The following is a 20048-nucleotide window of genomic DNA, read 5'->3' on the forward strand; positions in this document are numbered from 1 at the left end:
GCATTGCGAGAGAGGGTATAGACTGTCGTACAGTGTTGATCCAAAGCACCATCCTTTACAAGCATTGGATAATAAGTCAGTGTAAAGGAGCAGGTTAAATAAAAAGATACAGAGGAAGATATGATCGAGCATGGTGGAGTAATGATTATAATTTATATTTTATCATGATCTGACCGGGGATAGAACCCGGAGCTTCTGAATGGAAGACCAGAACGCGCTGTAGGTGTCTATATGAGCTACAAGCCTGTTGGCAACTTGTTACACTCCTGTTTTTCCCGTTGGGTTGAAGGGATATAAGATAATTTTGTAAGTCGAAAATGGACGTAACTAATAGCTACCTCATTTGACGGGGAAAGATATCGCAAGCACGATTAAACAACAGCAGGACAGAATCGCCGAAGTTGTTAAAAGTCTGAGCAGAGCGAAAGACGAGAGGGAGGTGTCACTGTCCTCGCTAGACAAGGGATCCGAGCCCTAAAGCTCGCTCTGAAATAACCAAACTCTACATGCGAAAAAGCAAGCTTCCGATTTTCTTAAAATATTAATTTTGAAAATACAATAATTTATGTGGGGGAAGATGTAGGTCCTTGGCCTATTTCTTTTATGGCTAATCCCTTCATTTGTCAATTTCAGAACATAATTGATCCTTCATTATCACTTCTAGGCCTGCCACCTATCCGTGGAAGTATCTTTACCGACAAAACGTTCCTCTATGCTCTATGGGAATGACGGAGAAACCGTGATTGCGGAGAAATCCGGAAACAAAGAAAAATAATATTTATACCATAGGGCTATTAACTGGATGTCTGTCCTCTATTTTGTATTTCTTCAGTGTTTCTTAAGTGGTAACCTTACCTATACTAGCACGTGATCAGAAAGTCCCTCTATTTCTGAAAAGCTAGTATTGAATCTTAATACTCACAATAGTGAAGATGAAGCGGTAGACAGGGCTCAGTCATTTAGTGTAGATCAGACTGGACGCGGGCTATCTCAATTTCATTGAAGCAAAGCGGCTGTTAGTGGCTTCATAAGTAAGAAAGGTGGTCAAAAATAAAGTTCCGTGATAAATAGTAGTACTGTTGTTGTTTTTATGAAATATAAAAAACAAAGATGGAAATATAGACATTAGCCTCCTCTTGTTTTCATTTCTGTTGCAAGGATTTGTAATTCAAGAATTGTCTAACCACTCCCCTGAAATAACGCCGCAGTATCAGACGGTAAAGTCTGACACTGCCGCTGAAATAAATTTCATTCCAAATTGATTTATTTTTTTATCTCTAATTGTGATTAAAAATAAAGCGGTAAATATTTCACTCACGTCTATATTCTATTTGTAGACTATTCGCAGAGAGAATCAAAGCATTAGAGAAAATTTGTAGCCCCAGTTCTAGCGTGGATGCTTTATAACATTGTTCACAACTCATTCCCCGAAACATGGTGGCATAATCGGTGAGTGGTGTAAGAAAAATTGTTCAATACATCAACAAAATACTAAATTGCATATGGAAGTACAACTTTCAGAGAGAGGAGAAGTCACAGAACAATGTTAGTTTTCTTTTTTTAATGTGTTTCTGTTTTACCTGTTGTTTACATTTAACGTAACGTTGCCTATTATTATACAACAGATGACATAAGATGACATAGAGTTTCTTGAATAATATGATTTGGATATAATGTTTAGCAATTTTCCTAGGTACAAAAGTGTACGGAAATTAATTCATTTAACACTTTCAATAACTTATTTTAAGTTTAACCGTGTTCACGTTGGCACATTATTCTTATTTTCAATTGATAACCTGTTTGTTTTGGCACTCTTTTGTTGTAAATATTCGTGAATATTATTCACTCCTATAAATTCAGTTTTGATAAATCCTATAACTTCTACAATAATGAAACTATTATATATAGACCTATATATATTATTTATTTGTTTATTTATTCATTTATTTATTTACCGTACATAAATGTTTCACCATTGTCGTCCACACCTGTGGAGTAACGGTCAGCGCGTCTGGCTGCGAAACTAGGTGGTCCTGGTTCGATTCCCGGTCGGGGCAAGTTACGTGGTTGAGATTTATCCCGGGGTTTTCCCTCAGCCCAATATGAGCAAATGCTGGGTAACTTTCGGTGCTGGACCCCGGATCATTTCACCGGCATTATCACCTTCATCTCATTCAGACCCTAAATAACCTAAGCTGTTGATAAAGCGTCATAAAATAACCTACTAAAATAAAATTCACCATTGTCCTGCTTACCTTATTCGTTCATCATTTGATTGTCTCTGAGCAAAGTGGAGCCGGTATTGTGTTTACATTCGCTGTATGAACATTACAGAGTACAAATATATGGGGAAGAATTAGTATGTATAGGCCTAGTTACCATATAGAAACATCTCACATGTGTTGGATGGATGGATGGATGGATGGATTTATATATTTTTTATTTTATTGAGTTATTTTACGACGCGGTATCAACATCTCAGGTTATTTAACTTCTGATTGAGATGAAGGTGATAATGCCAGTGAAAGGAGTCAGGGGTCCCAGGATAGTTACCCAGTATTTGCTTATATTGGGTTGAGGGAAAACCACGGAAAAGACTTCAACCAGGTAACTTGTCCCTACCGGGATTCGAGCCCGGGCCACTTGGTTTTGCAGCCAGACGCACTGACCGTTACTCCACAGGTGTGGACTGGATGGATTGATGGATGGATGGATGGATGGATGGATGGATGGATGGATGGATGGATGGATGGATGGATGAACTGACAGACAGATGGTTGGGTGGATATTGAAATGGGTATAAGGAGCTATTGATATGGATATATAAATCTAGATACGAATATATAGATATGGGTAAGGATACATAGACCTAGATATGGGTTGTTGTTGTTTAGTGAACTGTCCGAAGACAGGTCTACACCTCACAAGTGATACCAAGAAGGCACCACTTATGAGGCAACTAGGCCAGGAGATAATGGGGTAGGGTGACCAGTTCCTTTCCCCCTCCATTGCATACATCGCCGACTAGCTAAATATTACACTAGTCAGACTTCAGATGCATACAAACAAATAATTGTTCTTCCTCTAACACATATTGTCAAGTGAGATGTACTGCCTGATAATAATAGATGTATGTACATATCAGCCAGAACCTCAGTCAGAGGATTTAGATATGGGTTTGGTTATATAAATATGGCTATGGATAAGAATATGTAGATATGGGTATGAATATAAGTATTATGAATATATTAAATAATGTTTTATTTAACGACGTTCGCAACTGCGGAGGTTATTTTCCGGTGTGGCGGAATTTTGTCCCGCAGGAAGTCTTTTAAGTGCCAGTACTGTCATGAGCCTATCGCATTTAAGCGCACTTAAATGTCATCGACCTGGGCCGGGATCGAACCCGCAACCTCGGGCGCAGAAGGCCAGCACTCTACCGACTGTGCTACTCGTGTGATTATTATATGAATATATGGGTGTTTGAGTGGATGGATAGAGTGATGGTTTGCTGGATGTATGGATGGAGAGACAGAATAGGCGAAAGAAATATAGAATTAAAAAAGAAACAAAGAAAGAAATGGTTGGAAGAAACCAAGAAAAATGTATTATAAAATTGACGGAACAAAGAAAGAGAGAAAGAAAGAAAGAATTAATTTTAAAACGTTATACCTGTCTGATTTAAATGTTAACATTGTGCTAATTACTGTCAGTGACACAGTTCATCTGCCCTGGAAGGAATGTGGGGTTGGGGTAGTAGTTTCGCACTAGTAGTGAGGAGTGGATGGAGGGAAAGTTAGAAATACAATGTAGCATGCATTATAAAAACATTCATGTACCAATTCCGCGCCACGTTACTATGGAGTACACTACACATGAAAGTTATATTGCTACGTCTTAACTTTCAATATATATTTACACCAGCAATTCTATTAAGCAAACGTTCACCTTCGTCTTCCAAGTACAAATGAAGAGAGAGAAATTTTTTTTTTTTTTTTTTTTTGGAGAAAATAGAAAGGGGATCACACCAAAAGTACCGTTAGCCAGCCGCTTGCTCCAAAATTAGCCTCACACCCCTCCAAACAACACCCCTAACTTCCCCAAGGTTCAGGGCAGATGAGCTGTGTCATCGACAGTACATGCTCTGCTGGGTACTGCTACAAGGAACTGCGGCCCACATTTTGAACACTGTTGGTATGAGGCATGACGTTCCTAAATCGAGTTGTATCCCTCTTCCGCTGTGCGTCGTGTTTGTTGATGTTTCTGCTTCGCTTGTGTCGTAATCATTTAGTCGACCTATGAAAAGCTCTAAGCTGCTGAACTCGTAGGTTTATTAAATGACCAGTTGTCATGGAAACAGGCACTCGAGAGCGCGGGATGGAAATCTGGAATTGCTTCTCTCTGGAGACTTGTGACGTGAGCACAAAGGACAAGGCCGTCAAGTATCGAAGGGGATGTCACTGCTTCGAGATCTCGAAACTGTCTTAATAATGCAGCAATATTTCCATCTGTTTGCTGAAGGGGAGATTCTCTCTTTATCTCTGATTTGATTTACGTCTGCTTTATTGAGTGCCCAACAACGTGACCTCTGACATTTCATCCTTTTGATTTGTTTGTTTGTATGTATGGCGACATTTTATGCGATGTTTGCTTTTCGCTACAGTTCTTACAGTTACAGACTCATAGATAGGTACGGCTATTGCAAGTGTTGCATTATTGATTATTCGTCTACATTGGTAGTTAAATTTTTGCATTATTTAGTTGTATAAAGTACAGAATTGTCTGGGAATAGAAAAAGAACGTGTAACAAATGCAACTTACTCTGGATATTCAGCAAGCCTTAGCGTAGTCAGCTTGTGCAGCTTGGGAATGCGTCTAGGTAGAATTTAGCGTAAATTTCACTCAGATGGTTGTTCTTCATCCTTGAAGATGATGGTGATAATGATGATGATAATAATAATAATAATAATAGTAATAATAATATTAATAATACCAATTATAATAGTAATAATAAAAGGGGCTTTATTATGAAATATAAAACTAGTTGGAAACTACTGAAAATATTAAATGACCATGAGAAGGTATATGAGAATCAGAGGAGTAAAGTAATGTCAAATACTGTACTTCAGCACTAGCCTATAAAATTTATGAATAGTCGTGATTTGTTGAGAAAACTTCAGAATTTATATAGTGTGTAGGTGTATGACTCACTGGGAACTTGTAAAATAAATAACTTTACAAATAATCTATGAATAATGTAAATATCGACGAAGTGACTTTACAAAGAGAAATTAGTGTAAATGATATTATTAGTGTTATAGTTGGATGTCTCAAGTGTAAAATTAGTCAGAAAAACCCACATACGTAGCTCAGATGTGAAAAAAGTGCAAGAAGCTATTGTTATTGGGAGAGGTCATTGCCCTTTATGGGATTTTTTAGATTATTATTATTATTATTATTATTATTATTATTATTATTACTATATTCTTTTTGACTATACCATCATAGCAGGCAATGTATTTCAATCATTATATTGTTGTTATTATTATTATTATTATTATTATTATTATTACTACTATTACTATATTCTTTTTGACTATACCATCATAGCAGGCAATGTATTTCAATCATTATATTATTATTATTATTATTATTATTATTATTATTATTATTATTATTATTATTATTATTATTATTATTATTCTCGACATAATTATGAATTAATATTAATCAACTTCTCTCAAAGTAATAATTCCAATGACAGAATAAGTCACTGTACTTATCAATTGCCCAATAGCAGTTTCACGAATTTCTTGCCATGTCAAGCTGATGTACAAAATCCTCCAGTTATCAGCATGTTTAAAAGTAACAGGTAGATTCTTGCCCCTATGTGCACTTGGGCATAGGTTCGAATCACAGTTGATTTGATTCTCTAAGTTTGGTTTGGGCAAAGGCGCACCGACGTGGGGGAGGGAGGATCCATCGGGTCCGAACCCCCGGTCAGAGTGATAATTTGTAACATTTTTACTGAATTTTTTAGCACTGATAGCATATAATTCCGTTATATATAATTTCACCGAAATGATTCACGTACATGTAGGCCTACATAACAATTTTGATTTGACATCCATCGTGATATCACAGTTTCTCCACAAGATGTTGTTAACAAACTAAGGAAAAATCCAAGAAGATTGGATTTTGTTTTGTAAAAAAATAGAAGAAGGTATATTTGTATGTGTGTGTGTGCATTATGTAACTTAACATCCTTTTATTGAACCACGCCCAAGAGAAATTCCTGGGTGCGCGATTAGGTTTGAGTGTCATGTAACCATAGTAAATCCTAATATTCATCTCACCAAAATACCATCTCGCTCGAACCAATTCCATCCATGATAGATAACCACGCAGGTAATACATCATTAAACAATCGAATACAAAATCTACCAACAAACCATTTATTTTCAAAGTAGTTAATTAATCGATGACGCATCAACCCATGAATGACTAAGACCGACGAGCCGGCTGCTGACGTCACGTCCACATGCTTCAGGTGAACGATCATCCAACCAGTGCAGAGGTAACGTGTGGTCAGCACGATGATTCCCACGACCGTTATCTGGTTTTCGAAACCGTATTTCGCTTCTTACCGTAGTTCCCTAAATTATTCACGATGTGGATGAGCACCGATCTCATACACAGGCCGAAATTTCATGAAAAAATTCCTTTCTCACGAGGGCTCGAATCAGCACTCATTCCATAACTCGAGTCTAGACATAATGTCTTTGACCACAACGCTACGGTGCGGAACCTTCAAAGTAGTACTTTACAAATACATGAATACTTTCATAGCAGGCTACTTAATATATTATTGCCTTTAATAGTCAATTTACAAGATATATCGTTGTAGCTTGTTCTTTTTGTGAAAATGCGTATATCGTAAATAAGAGGACACGTGTTCCGGTTTTCCCTCTCATAAATTTTAATTTGGTCATAAAAAACATAAATTATATTTTAGAGTAGATGGGTCTATATTGCAGGTAGCGAATATGCCGCTGTGCCGGCTTTGTTTTTACAGCTCTCATATTGTGACAAATAGTAGTACAGTACAATAATATGACTTTTGAACTTGATAGACGTCAACGTTATCATAATATTTGTATAAATATTCATAGTTGAGTCTCTAGTAAAGAGCTGGAGACTTTCGTGAAACAAGAGAGTATGTACAGCGGTGACGTCATGATATATAACCATTATTTTTCAGATTCAAATTCTATTAGCGAAAATGTCCGACTCGTGTCCCTTCTTTTTTAAACTCTGTGACCCAGATTCTGTATTAAAGGCTATGGCAATTTGTATATACTTTAAATTTGAAAAAAAATAAAAGTATATATACAGTATATATTCATAATTTCTTTTCTTTTCTGGAGGGAGGACCTATAGTAGACGAAGCCGAGACATCGGACCACTTGTTTTTGATGTGATTTCCTAAAAATAATTCCCAAACAAATCTGTGACATCAATGTGACAACTCTCCTCGTTGAAATGATTAGGGCAGCATCTGCACCTTTCGGCACCAGCATTAAATCTCTCTTTATTTGTGACTTCTTTTTTCACAGATTTCTGAATTAATATTTTTAAACTTACAATATTCTTTTGCCGTTAGTTTTATCCCTTGATGTCTCAATTTTTATAACAATCCTTGTTAGACTTTCCACGCGCGCATATGTGTACCAGCGTTGTGCTCGGCCGTGTCCATTCCACATCCGCGAGCGTGGAAAGATAAAGTGTATGCACTATAAAAACGATGGATGATGACAAGAGGAAAGGGGAGTATCGTGAGTTATACTTTCATAACAACACAAATTCTAACAAACCTTACTTACAAATGGCTTTTAAGGAACCCGAAGGTTCATTGCCGCCCTCACATAAGCCCGCCAGCGGTCCCTATCCTGTGCAAGATTAATCCAGTCTCTATCATCATACCCCACCTCCCTCAAATCCATTTTAATATTATCCTCCCATCTACGTCTCGGCCTCCCTAAAGGTCTTTTTCCCTCCGGTCTCCCAACTAACACTCTATATGCTTTTCTGGATTCGCCCATACGTGCTACATGCCCTGCCCATCTCAAACGTCTGGATTTCAAGTTCCTAATTATGTCAGGTGAAGAATACAATGCGTGCAGTTCTGTGTTGTGTAACTTTCTCCATTCTCCTGTAACTTCATCCCGCTTAGCCCCAAATATTTTCCTAAGCACCTTATTCTCAAACACCCTTAACCTATGTTCCTCTCTCAGAGTGAGAGTCCAAGTTTCACAGCCATATAGAACAACCGGTAATATAACTGTTTTATAAATTCTAACTTTCAGATTTTTGGACAGCAGACTGGATGATAAGAGCTTCTCAACCGAATAATAACAGGCATTTCCCATATTTATTCTGCGTTTAATTTCCTCCCGAGTGTCATTTACATTTGTTACTGTTGCTCCAAGATATTTGAATTTTTCCACCTCTTCGAAGGATAAATCTCCAATATTTATATTTCCATTTCGTACAATATTCCCGTCACGAGACATAATCATATACTTTGTCTTTTCGGGATTTACTTCCAAACCGATCGCTTTACTTGCTTCAAGTAAAATTTCCGTGTTTTCCCTAACCGTTTGTGTATTTTCTCCTAACATATTCACGTCATCTGCATAGACAAGAAGCTGATGTAGCCCGTTCAATTCCAAACCCTGCCTGTTATCCTGAACTTTCCTAATGGCATATTCTAAAGCGAAGTTAAAAAGTAAAGGTGATAGTGCATCTCCCTGCTTTAGCCCGCAGTGAATTGGAAAAGAATCAGATAGAAACTGACCTATACGGACTCTGCTGTATGTTTCACTGAGACACATTTTAATTAATCGAACTAGTTTCTTGGGAATACCAAATTCAATAAGAATATCATATAATACTTCCCTCTTAACCGAGTCATATGCCTTTTTGAAATCTATGAATAACTGATGTACTGTACCCTTATACTCCCATTTTTTCTCCATTATCTGCCGAATACAAAAAATCTGATCAATAGTCGATCTATTACGCCGAAAACCGCACTGATGATCCCCAATAATTTCATCTACGTACGGAGTTAATCTCCTCAAAAGAATATTGGACAAAATTTTGTACGACGTCAACAAAAGTGATATTCCTCGAAAGTTACCACAGTTCGTTTTGTCCCCCTTTTTAAAAATAGGTACAATTATGGACTCCTTCCATTGTTCTGGTACAATTTCCTTTTCCCAAATAGCAAGTACAAGTTTATAAATTTCGCTATATAATGCACTTCCACCCTCTTGTATTAATTCTGCTGGAATTTGATCGATACCTGGAGACTTGTACTTTTTCAGATTTTCTATCGCAATTTCGACTTCTGAAATTGTGGGTTCGGGTATAAATGGCTCAGCAGTTTGTATTTCAATATCGTCCCGATCATTTCTATTTGGCCTATGTACATTTAGTAGTTGCGCAAAATAGTTTTTCCATCTGTTTAGGATTGATGAAGAGTCTGCAAGCAAGTCACCATTCTCATCCTTGATCACGTTTACCCTTGACTGATATCCGTTCTTAAATTCCTTTATACCCTTATATAAATCTCGAATGTTTTTATTCTTACTATTTGTTTCTACCTCATTCAGTTTTTCCTTCAAGTAACCTCTCTTTTTATTCCTAAGTGTACGACTTGCTTCCCGTCTTTCATTGAAATAATTATCTCTCTTCTCCTCAACTGGATCCTGTAAGAATTTCAATTTTGCCTGTTTCCTTCTTTCTACTACCATGCAACAATCTTCATCAAACCACGGTTTCTTTTTCTTAGTTTCATAATAACCTATGCTCTGCTCAGCTGCAATTTTGATACTATCTCTGATATTTTCCCACACGCTATTAACATCTAATTCTTTCTCAACTTCGTCGGAACTTTCTAAAGTGGCAAAACTATTCGAAATTTCGACCTGATAATTTTGCTTAGCTTCCTCGTCCTTTAATTTCAAAATATTGAATTTAGTAATATTAACTTGTTGCTCTACTCGCTTGGCTACTGATAATCTTTCTCTTAATTCTCCAATCACCAAATAATGGTCAGAATTACAGTCTGCACCTCTGAAAGTTCGAATATCTACTATACTAGTATGTCTCCGTTTATCTATCAAGACGTGATCTATTTGGTTGTGTGTCAATCCATCTGGAGAAGTCCAAGTATATTTATGTATATCCTTATGGGGGAATGTTGTACTTTTGACAATTAAATTTTTCGATGTGGCAAAGTTGACTAATCTAACTCCATTGTCACTACTAATTGCGTGTAGGCTCTCTTTTCCAATAGTTGGTCTAAAAATATCCTCCCGTCCTACTTTAGCGTTGAAATCCCCCAATAAAATTTTCATATGATATCTAGGGAACTGATCAAAAGTATGTTCCAATTCCTCATAGAAGCTATCCTTTATATAGTCGTCTTTCTCTTCTGTAGGGGCGTGAGCATTTATAACTATGATGTCGCACCATCTACCCTTAAGTACTAAATATGATAACCTGTCACTGATAAATTCGACCTTTTTTACTGCTGATTTTATTCTTTTATGTACAAAGAATCCTGTTCCTAATTGGTGATTATTGTTTCCTTCCCCATAATACAACAAGTAATCTCCTATTTGTGATATGCCATTCCCATCTAACCTAACCTCTTGTACTCCCACAAAGTCTATTCTATATCTAGCTAGTTCTTTTGCTACTAATGTTACCCCTCCTGTTCTATAAAGACTAGTTACGTTCCAAGTGCCAAATCTCAAAACCTTATTCCTTTGCTGTGGTCGTGCCAGAGAATCAGTCCTATTCCGAGGCTTACTGTAGGAATTCGTAACAAGCTGTTTTTTACGGTGATGGGTTGTTAGCCCTTCGCCCAACCCCCAAGCTGGAGGACCACCCCTTATCGGCTGTCCACGACTGCTTATTCAATATATTCGCAGCTACCCTCCTCTAACAAACCTATCTCATCGAAATTTTTATCTTTAGCGTCAATAGCTGATACTCAGAAATAGTTGAAGTAAATCCAGAAAGGTACATCTAGTATTTCTACTCAGTTTCTAACGACCGTCATAACGATGCCTCATTTTGAAAGCACGTTCCACACCGAAGAAACCCTCGCTGTAATTCAACTCTTGTGGGCTACTGAAGTGAACTCCCCTCCCCTGATAACTGAAATCCGCAACTCATTTAAATTGGATTCCTGGCGCTGGAATGCGGCGTCGCATCGGAGCGGTCAGCATCGCATCCTTCTTCCGTCCGAGCTGACGCGCCCTGGTGACGCTGCTTTCTCTGGCCGACACCAAACCTCGCCGCAGACCCGTACCCGTCCGGGTGTGACTGTCGATCATGCGGTCAAAGTCCACAGGGGGCGTGAAAAATCAGCAGATGCAGGATTGCGGCTATTTAAGTTCGGGACACATTGTCGTCGACAGCAGGGGAGAAAGTAACCCCATTGAAATAATTAACGGGATACTTTTTGGACGTTGCGTTATAGGGGTACTATAATTAAATTCATTTCCTCCGCATGGTATCTACATAAGAAGCCAGTGAACCTGGGCTAGATTTCCGTTAGAGAGCTGGATATTTGGTTCCTGTTCACAGTAATTGTATGTGTTCCTTTCATCGTTTTACTTTACGGGCCCATTCAATTCTTTAGTGTTTGCTTTGATACAACCAAATTACGTCTCATAATCTGCAATATTCCTTTCTCCACGTTGCTATAGGACGTCCTCCTTCCTGTTAATCATTCCAAAATTTTGCATGGCCTTTAGTCTCTATTTAGGCCAGCAGTGACCAAAGCTGGTGTCGTGATAACATCGTGTAATCACAGACATTCAAATGAGTACGAGGAGTTTTCTGTACATTGCTGTGTGTTTCATTCACGTACTGAAGGCAAGCAGTGGCGGTATCATGTCGCTCTACAAACTCTGTCTCTACAAGCAGTAAGAGGTGGTTTCGTAAGAATGAGAAGGAGAACTTTTTTGTTGTTCTGTCGCACAAAATGTAATATGGTTACTGTACTTTGCTCAACAGTTCAATTAGGAGTCTATAGAAACATTAATTGTCCCGCTAAGTAATGTATTATTATTATTATTATTATTATTATTATTATTATTATTACTACTACTACTACTACTACTACTACTACTACTACTGACCACTAAGTATGTGTTTCTGTAATTCTTCTGTATGTGCACGAATATTAATATTATTAGATCTTCTCCCTAGAAGGATAAAATTATTAGGTTTTATCTCAATTTTAATCTTCTTAATCTTTAGATAAGGTCAACTATTTATTAGTTATTCATTTAATAATAATATTATAGAAAAACTGATTCAATATTATGTGCCAATGAACTGTTAAACGCCAGGAATTGACATGTCTTAAATCATAGCTAGGAAGAGAAAGATGAGATAAACAAATGTAAGAAAGTCAGCTACCTAATGAGGTTTGAAATATCTCGTACTCTAAAGCCTTTTAATAGAACAGAATTTCTTAAAAGAGTAACGATTAAAATAGCTTAAATAACTTGTCCATAATTTTGGAAAACTACGAATTTTTCGACCAAGTATCGAGAGAACAATTTAGAAAATTCCCATAAACATTCAAGAGGAAGGTAAAAAAGAAGCAAGAAAAATCGTATATTATTCACTGGCTCTTGATGACAGCAGCGACATTACTGATACAGCAAAACTTGAGATTTTTATCCGCGGGATTGATCAAGATGTTAGTACAGGAACCACCAATGGTTGTAGTTTTCATGCCAAGTATCTTTCCTCCGTCACCTTACTTCATAGGCTGTCTGTCGCATGTAATCACTGCAGCTCGAGTTTTGGTCACCGCTGATTTATGCTATGGATCGGTGAAAGTTAGGATCTCCTGGTTTCCTGAGAATAAGAAATGGGGATATGAGGGAGATAATGGTGATGGAAGACGTAGTGGAATAAATAAGTCAATAAAGAAACAAAGAAAATTAGTATCTACGCAGATGTGAAATATATTATCTTATAGACTAGAATGGTGAATTTTGAGTGAAATACAAAAATCTGTCGATTGAAATGGATAGTTTAAGACTTAGTGTTAGGATCACCAGATTTCCGGAGAATAAGAAATGAGGAAATAAGGGAAGGAATGGGGTGGAAGACGCTAAGGTACGAAGATACAGCACTGCAATGCTATGGGCATGTGAGGCGTATGGAGACTGTGGATCTGTGAAATTCCTAACTTCTACATTTCTACACCAATTAATCTCAAACTTATACCACATATTTTACACAATGTGGACATGCAATACACAAATTTTTACTTTGATATTACAAATAGTTTACTTATAATTAATTTTTATTTTTAACACAATTATAATTGTCTAAATTTTCAAAGTTTACATAATTTTTCTTTAAATTTATATTTAATTTATTCCTGATAGATGTATGTAAAATATAACACATTGACACATGGTTTCATATTTTCCAATTACTTTTTGAGATGTTAATTTTTCAATTTTTTTTTTAATTTATCACATCTTCAACACATGGTGATTTGAATACTTTAAATAGTAGAAGAAAATACATGTGTCAGTTTACTTCACATGCTTTTGTGGACTTCTGTACAAAACTTCACTGTAATTGAGGAAAAATTGCATTCATTAAAGCATTTTGAATGTTGCAAAATGATTTAAATTGAAAAATCGAGAAAACGAGTATCAAAATACAGCATGTATATGATATATACTATCGATATCCTTCCTTCGTATACAGGTCTACCACACACACATTTTTCTCCTACATAACAACGCGAAATATGAATGAAAAATAAAATTCGTTAGAATGAAGAACAAAGCGTGTCAGAATGACAGCTGAGGTCAGTTTAAAGGACGCTGCAGCTCCACGTACGCACTGGTACTTTTAAATTCGTCATATGGCCAAAATAAGCACAGATTTATAAAATTGAAACATTATTTAATTTTTTAGAGTTAAGAATATAATTTCCATTTTTTAAATGGTTTTTTCGTTATTTTCACCGATCTGTAGACGTATTGCTTAATACGTTTGTTTATTGATGTTATCGCATTAATTCGCTTATAATTTCCAGTATCTTTCCTGTTTCCTTTCTTATAAAAGACTCAAATATAGGTATTCAAGCTTCTTCAATTATCTGGTTGGACATTTTTAGTTATGAGTCTAATTATGCACTTTATGGCCACTGGATTTCTACAGCCCTTCTCGACCATGGGCTTTCCCAATATGAGCCTTCTTTAAAGAATGACGCACTTCCTCTTCTACAATTATTTCCATTGTAGTTCTTCCTGAGCACGAAGGGTTATAGATATGCCGGAACCTAATTGATGTAAAACGTATATTGCCACGTTTCACGAATGTAAGAAATGTGTTCCTTATCTTGTATTTATCTGTGATGACTTAAGCATAAACTTCCTGGTTCATGCTCACCACGTGACCAGAAATCCCAATTATTTCTGGATGTTCAAGACGCTTGTTTAATAATAGGCCTAAAGTCTTAGTAACTTGTACCTAAATAGTGCTGAATGGACATTTCTTTCACTGTGTAGAAACATGGTAAACACTTATGGAAGCAGTAGTAGTTATAAAACTGACAATAATACTAATAATAATAATAATAATAATAATAATAATAATAATGTTATAGGCTCCCTAGATAACATAAATCAGTTAGCAGTATATTATTCTTGAAATATTGAAATAGCATTCTTAAAATAGTAGCTCAATAGCTATTTTCAGGCATTATACATATGGACCATGACTAATTCGCATCTCCTTGACGTTACTTCGTTTAATATCATGTGTTTCAATATAATTCAGATTGTTTATTTTTGACTCTAACAACAATTTATCACTAAGCCTCAAGGCATTTACTCTATTGTATCATGGTACTCTTTGTCGATGGCAACCTGTAGTGGTTACAGGAAGAAATTAGATCAAATCAAATCGACCATGGACAATAGTCAAAATCTCGGCTTTGGCCAAATTCTGATTGTGGTGGACAAAACCAAGGTTGTCAGGTTTTTCTAGGGTTTCCCCCTCTTTCTTCCTCGTCAATCTACGAAAACACTGCAAAATTCCCCATTCATTATCATCTCTGTTTCGAAAAATAGAGAGCATCACTTTAGTTTGCGTGACGTCGAATCGATCGTCCGCCGTGCTGGATGTTTCTCGTGGCTTACCTAAATATCTCTCAAAGTGAGAGTCCAAGTTTCACAACCATACAGAACAAGCAGTAATATAACTGTTTTATAAATTCTAACTTTAAGTTTTTTTGAAAGCAGACTAGATGACAAAAGCTTCTCAACCGAATAATAGCAGAATATTTCCAACATTTATTCTGTGTTATGTTGTAACTACTACTACTACTACTACTACTACTACTACTACTACTACTACTACTACTACTACTACTACTACTACTACTACTACTACTACTACTACTACTACTACTACTACCAATAATAATAATAATAATAATAATAATAACAATAACAACAATAATAATAATAAATAGGACTAATAATAACGTAATCGTCACATTCTGCTGATAGTATGGCCAAACACACGCAGTGAAAGTGGCTTCAAGGAATTTCACAGTTAGTTGTATTGCAAAACAGTTGAAAAGGGGAAAGTAACTCAACTTAGCAACACGGATGTTTATTTTGTAATTTTTTGGTTTACTGAAGAACTCATAGGACTTACACGCCGGTTACGCGAGAGAAATGTGAGATCTCCACAATAAAACTCATTTTCCGAAATTGTCCATGGCAAATATATCCCAATCAACGCTGATATCGAACACAAGTTCGTTGAATAATAATTCGGAGCGCATTTGAAGACAAGCACATATTGCGTTATTTTCTCTCCTAGTGTTACAAAGTTCATTGTTTCTAGTTCACGTTAACACTTGTTTAAAACTTTAAACTGTATTAGTAGAATCGTTAAAAGTGTTAAAATTTAAAACAGGTTATGTACCCTAGACAGACGGTTCCCCGTTTCGACACCAGTGCGGCGTCATCTTCAGTGTCCTACGCCGGAAATCAAGATCAGCTGGAATAGTAGTAGTTCGCAGGACACTGAAGATGACCGCAATGGTGTCGAAATGGAGACCCGTCTGTCTAAGGTACATAACCTGTTTTAAATGTTAACACTTTTAATAATTCTACTAATATAGTTTTTCAAGTTTTTGTTACAAAGTGTTATTAAGTTTTAATTTCTGATCCTACTTCTTCTTGCACAATCTGATATATATATATATATATATATATATATATATATATATATATATATATACAGGGACATCATTTTATTTTTACTTGCATTTTTATTGTACCTGCATTTCTGAATGTACTTCACTCTCACCCCTTCACTAATGTCCTTGCTCCCGTCAGACACACAAACTTACGGCCGCTGTTGCATTCGAAGTCTTCAAGCAGTGAAGTAAACACTGCAGTGTATAGTGTGTTTCATAAATATGATTGCGTTTTCTATAGAAGAAAGAACCTATATTAATAATATCGTACTAAAAAATTATATTCAAGAAATGATAAATTCAATTTCAGAGAATATGCTTCAAAATGTTTTTAATAATATGCGTACTGAATTCAAGCCTGCATTGTAATGAACGGCAACTATTTTCAGCAATTTGTTTAAAAATTCAGATTAGCTTTTTTTGAATTGAGGTGGCTAGAAGCAAAGGAATGCTAGTGACATTTGTAATAACATGAGTTAAGTGCATCCAGTGTAAGCTAAAGCATCTAAAATTTTAGTGGCAAAGGGATATTTTAATCGCATCACACATTAAAATTTAAATAAAAAATTTCACCGATTTTACGAAAGCTTAAATATTTAAACCCCATTTTCTCAAAAGTAACTTAAGTGCACTTACAGCCCTTTACTTATGACCCCCTCAATTTAAATGCACTCTCTATATTGTATGATAACATCAATAATTAATATGCTAAATAAAGTAGACATTACGTAACGAACATAGCCGCCTGAAAAGTTGAGTTTTTGAAAAAAAATGTTACTACTCTACTGTATTTTGATAAATTCCGTAAAAGTGATGAACAAACTGAAAATCGTAATATCGTATTTCCCTACAACATAAATGGATACACTACTTTTCTCTCCTCCTATACCTAGTAAAATGATTTGTTTACATATTGCACTAGTAACGTGAAACTCCTGTAATGGAAGGGGGCAACAGTGTTTCCGAGTATAGCCAGGTTAATGTTAAAAATGTTGGTAAAAATAAAGTGATGTCCATATATATATATATGTTCATGTGGAAACCGCTTATGAATGTAAAATTCTATAACATTCACACGCTTCATGTAAAAACCTGGGGTCAATTTGTCACAAAAATGTCTTACAGTATCTACTTACCCTCTTCTCCGGAATGCTGAGGCTGTGACTCCTGACGGGAGCATGGGGCAATTGCACATCTCGTCCGCATGGAGGTGGCAGAGGGTCCAGAGGCAGACCTCGACTCAGCACCTGTAACACTTGAGACATGTCGTAGCCAACTGACACGCAGCCAGAACTAACAGGGCGTCCTTCCACCTGACCCCTGCACCCGCTTGCATCACGGGCAGGTTCTGAAGGCAAACAACCAGTGCGTCTCATCTTGTTTTGGTAAACAAGGCGGAATCCTCACTATTTACTAGCACGTACCACGTGTCGGGATCTTTTTACGATTTATCTAGTTCTTTATGTAACGACGGCAATGAACACAGCTGGTAGAGGAACTGGTTACGAATTCGAAGGTACCGGGTTTAATTCGAGGTGGTGGCGCAATTATTCTCATTTCCAAACTTCCACATCGGCACAGGGGTTTACTCAGCCTCTAATTAAATTGAGTACAGGAACTTCCTAGAGGTTGAAAATGAGACCGGAGATGTTATTGACTACATCTCACTCTTGTCGTGAAAGCAAGAAGCATCATGTATGGCGTCTAAAAGAATTTCTTTAGATTACTTACCTTCATGTAACGTCCCTCCTCCTTAAGATGGCGATAGTGAAGCAGGGAAAATAAAATCGAAGGAAAACAGTCTCTTTTAAAGAGAGTTGAATTTTCAACTGTTTCTCCGGGAGTCGATTATGTGTGCGCTGAATTTGTAGCTGAGTGTGCTAACATTCGAGCTATAGGCCTAATTGATTCTTTTCGTGATATCAACACAGTTTTCGGTTTTTATGTCCTTTGGCTTCTTCTGTTCTCATTGAAGACTTAATTATAAATATAAACGTCTACAAAAAGCTGACGAGCAAACATTCTGGTGGGGGCAGATAAAAAAGTTATTTTTTTTCTTCCACCATTTTAATAATGTCAAAAGACGTGCTTCCGCTATTACTAGGCCACCCAGGAAGTGATCTTCTCTGGAGCCGTTTACAGAAAAAAAAGCACAATTGTATGAAAAAATGTATTTCAATAGATACAGCAATTGTTGCGCTATTTGTGAACATATCCCCCACTGGAACTGAGACATTTGTCATAACATGGGATAAATTTTTGTATCCTTGTGTCGTAGAAGTCAGTCGCCTGGGATCGGAAACAGCGTTTAACAACACCTCTCTGTCGATCCCATGATATGACAAATGTCTCAATTTCGGTGGGGAATATGTTGAAAAATAGCTCAACAATATTTCTGTGTCTGTTCCAATAAATTTTTCCAATGAATTGTATTTTCTTTCTATTAACGGCCCCTGGCGAACTTATTTTTACAGCCTCGTAATCGCGGTCGAGTAGCCAAAATTTGTATAAGTACTTCTTTTGACATTATTAACATGGTGGAACAGAAAAAAAAAATTTTTTACCTGCCCCCATCAGAATGTTTGCTTGTCAGTTCTTCATTATACAGTTCATTCATTCATAGTGTTTACCCAAGGACAGATTTCACTGTAAACCTATCATTCTCCAGTCTTTCCTATTTTCTGCCTTTCTCTTAGTCTCCGCTTATGATCCATATATCTTAATGTCGTCTATAATTTGATATCTTCTTCTGCCCCAAACTCTTCTCCCGTTCACCATTCCTTCAAGTGAATCCTTCAGTAGGCAGTTTTTTTCTCAGCCATTGACTCAGCTAATTCCTTTTTCTCTTCTTGGTCAGTTTCAGCATTATTCTTTCTTCACCGTCTCTTTCCAACACATCTTCGTCATTATACAGTTAAACCCCGTTAAACGGGATATCATTTAATCCAGAGAGGCTTCCTAAAAATAACATTTTGTACATAAAATCCTAAAACAAATTACTGTAGTTACATTAGGCGAGGCATAAGTTCCCGTATAATGTAGTTTTTATTCTTCGACTGCAATGAAAAACATAACGACGGTGTTGAATAGCAACCTCGTATGTCAAAATATTCAATTTAACAAGAGAAGTGAAAAAAATATATTAATATTTTGATAGAGAAACAAATATCTGGCATTTGAGGGTATGTAAATATCTTCTTGGAAAGTTTGTATCCATGCCTTGATACAAGATGTGCTTGCAGAAGATTCGGAAATTCTTTTCTCTTATAGTGTTAAAGTGAAATTTCTTGTTTTCATTTTTTTCACATAAGAGGTTGCTGTTCAACATCATCGATATCGTCCTCTACCTTGACCAACACAATGGAGAAAATTTTTGTTTGACGTTTCCGGACTGCATGAAGCTTGGATTAGGGGGTGGTGGATCATCCGTCACAGAAGAGACTGAGAACTGGCTTGATAATTATGAAAATTATCACATAATGAATGGAGAATAAATTTTATTGTGGGTATGTAGGTATAAACGAGACTGGGATTCTGAACTTTGCAGTCTGGGAACAAGCATGCTAGCATGGAAGTGTCGGAATGTTTGCGATGAGTTTTCATAATCGGGGTTGTCGTACTGCATCACGATTTACGTAATGATTCTTAGGCATTAATTTGACCTTATTTTCAGATTAATTTCTTACTTTTTGCATTAGTTGTGAAATACCTT

General features: G+C 36.5%; 1 protein-coding gene across 1 annotated transcript in view; it reads right to left on the reverse strand.

Annotated features, from left to right (window-relative positions):
- LOC138699833 (urocanate hydratase-like) overlaps positions 1-17632 on the reverse strand; it is a 102759-nt gene extending 85127 nt beyond the window's left edge. The window contains exon 1 of the mRNA XM_069826022.1: positions 17473-17632. Within this exon, the coding sequence (XP_069682123.1) occupies positions 17473-17601 (129 nt within the window). The 5' untranslated portion in view covers positions 17602-17632. The remainder of the gene's footprint in view (positions 1-17472) is intronic.
- Positions 17633-20048: the final 2416 nt, after the last annotated feature.

Source organism: Periplaneta americana, chromosome 5 (genome assembly GCF_040183065.1).
Source record: "Periplaneta americana isolate PAMFEO1 chromosome 5, P.americana_PAMFEO1_priV1, whole genome shotgun sequence".
In the NCBI taxonomy this organism is placed as follows: Eukaryota; Metazoa; Arthropoda; class Insecta; order Blattodea; family Blattidae; genus Periplaneta; species Periplaneta americana.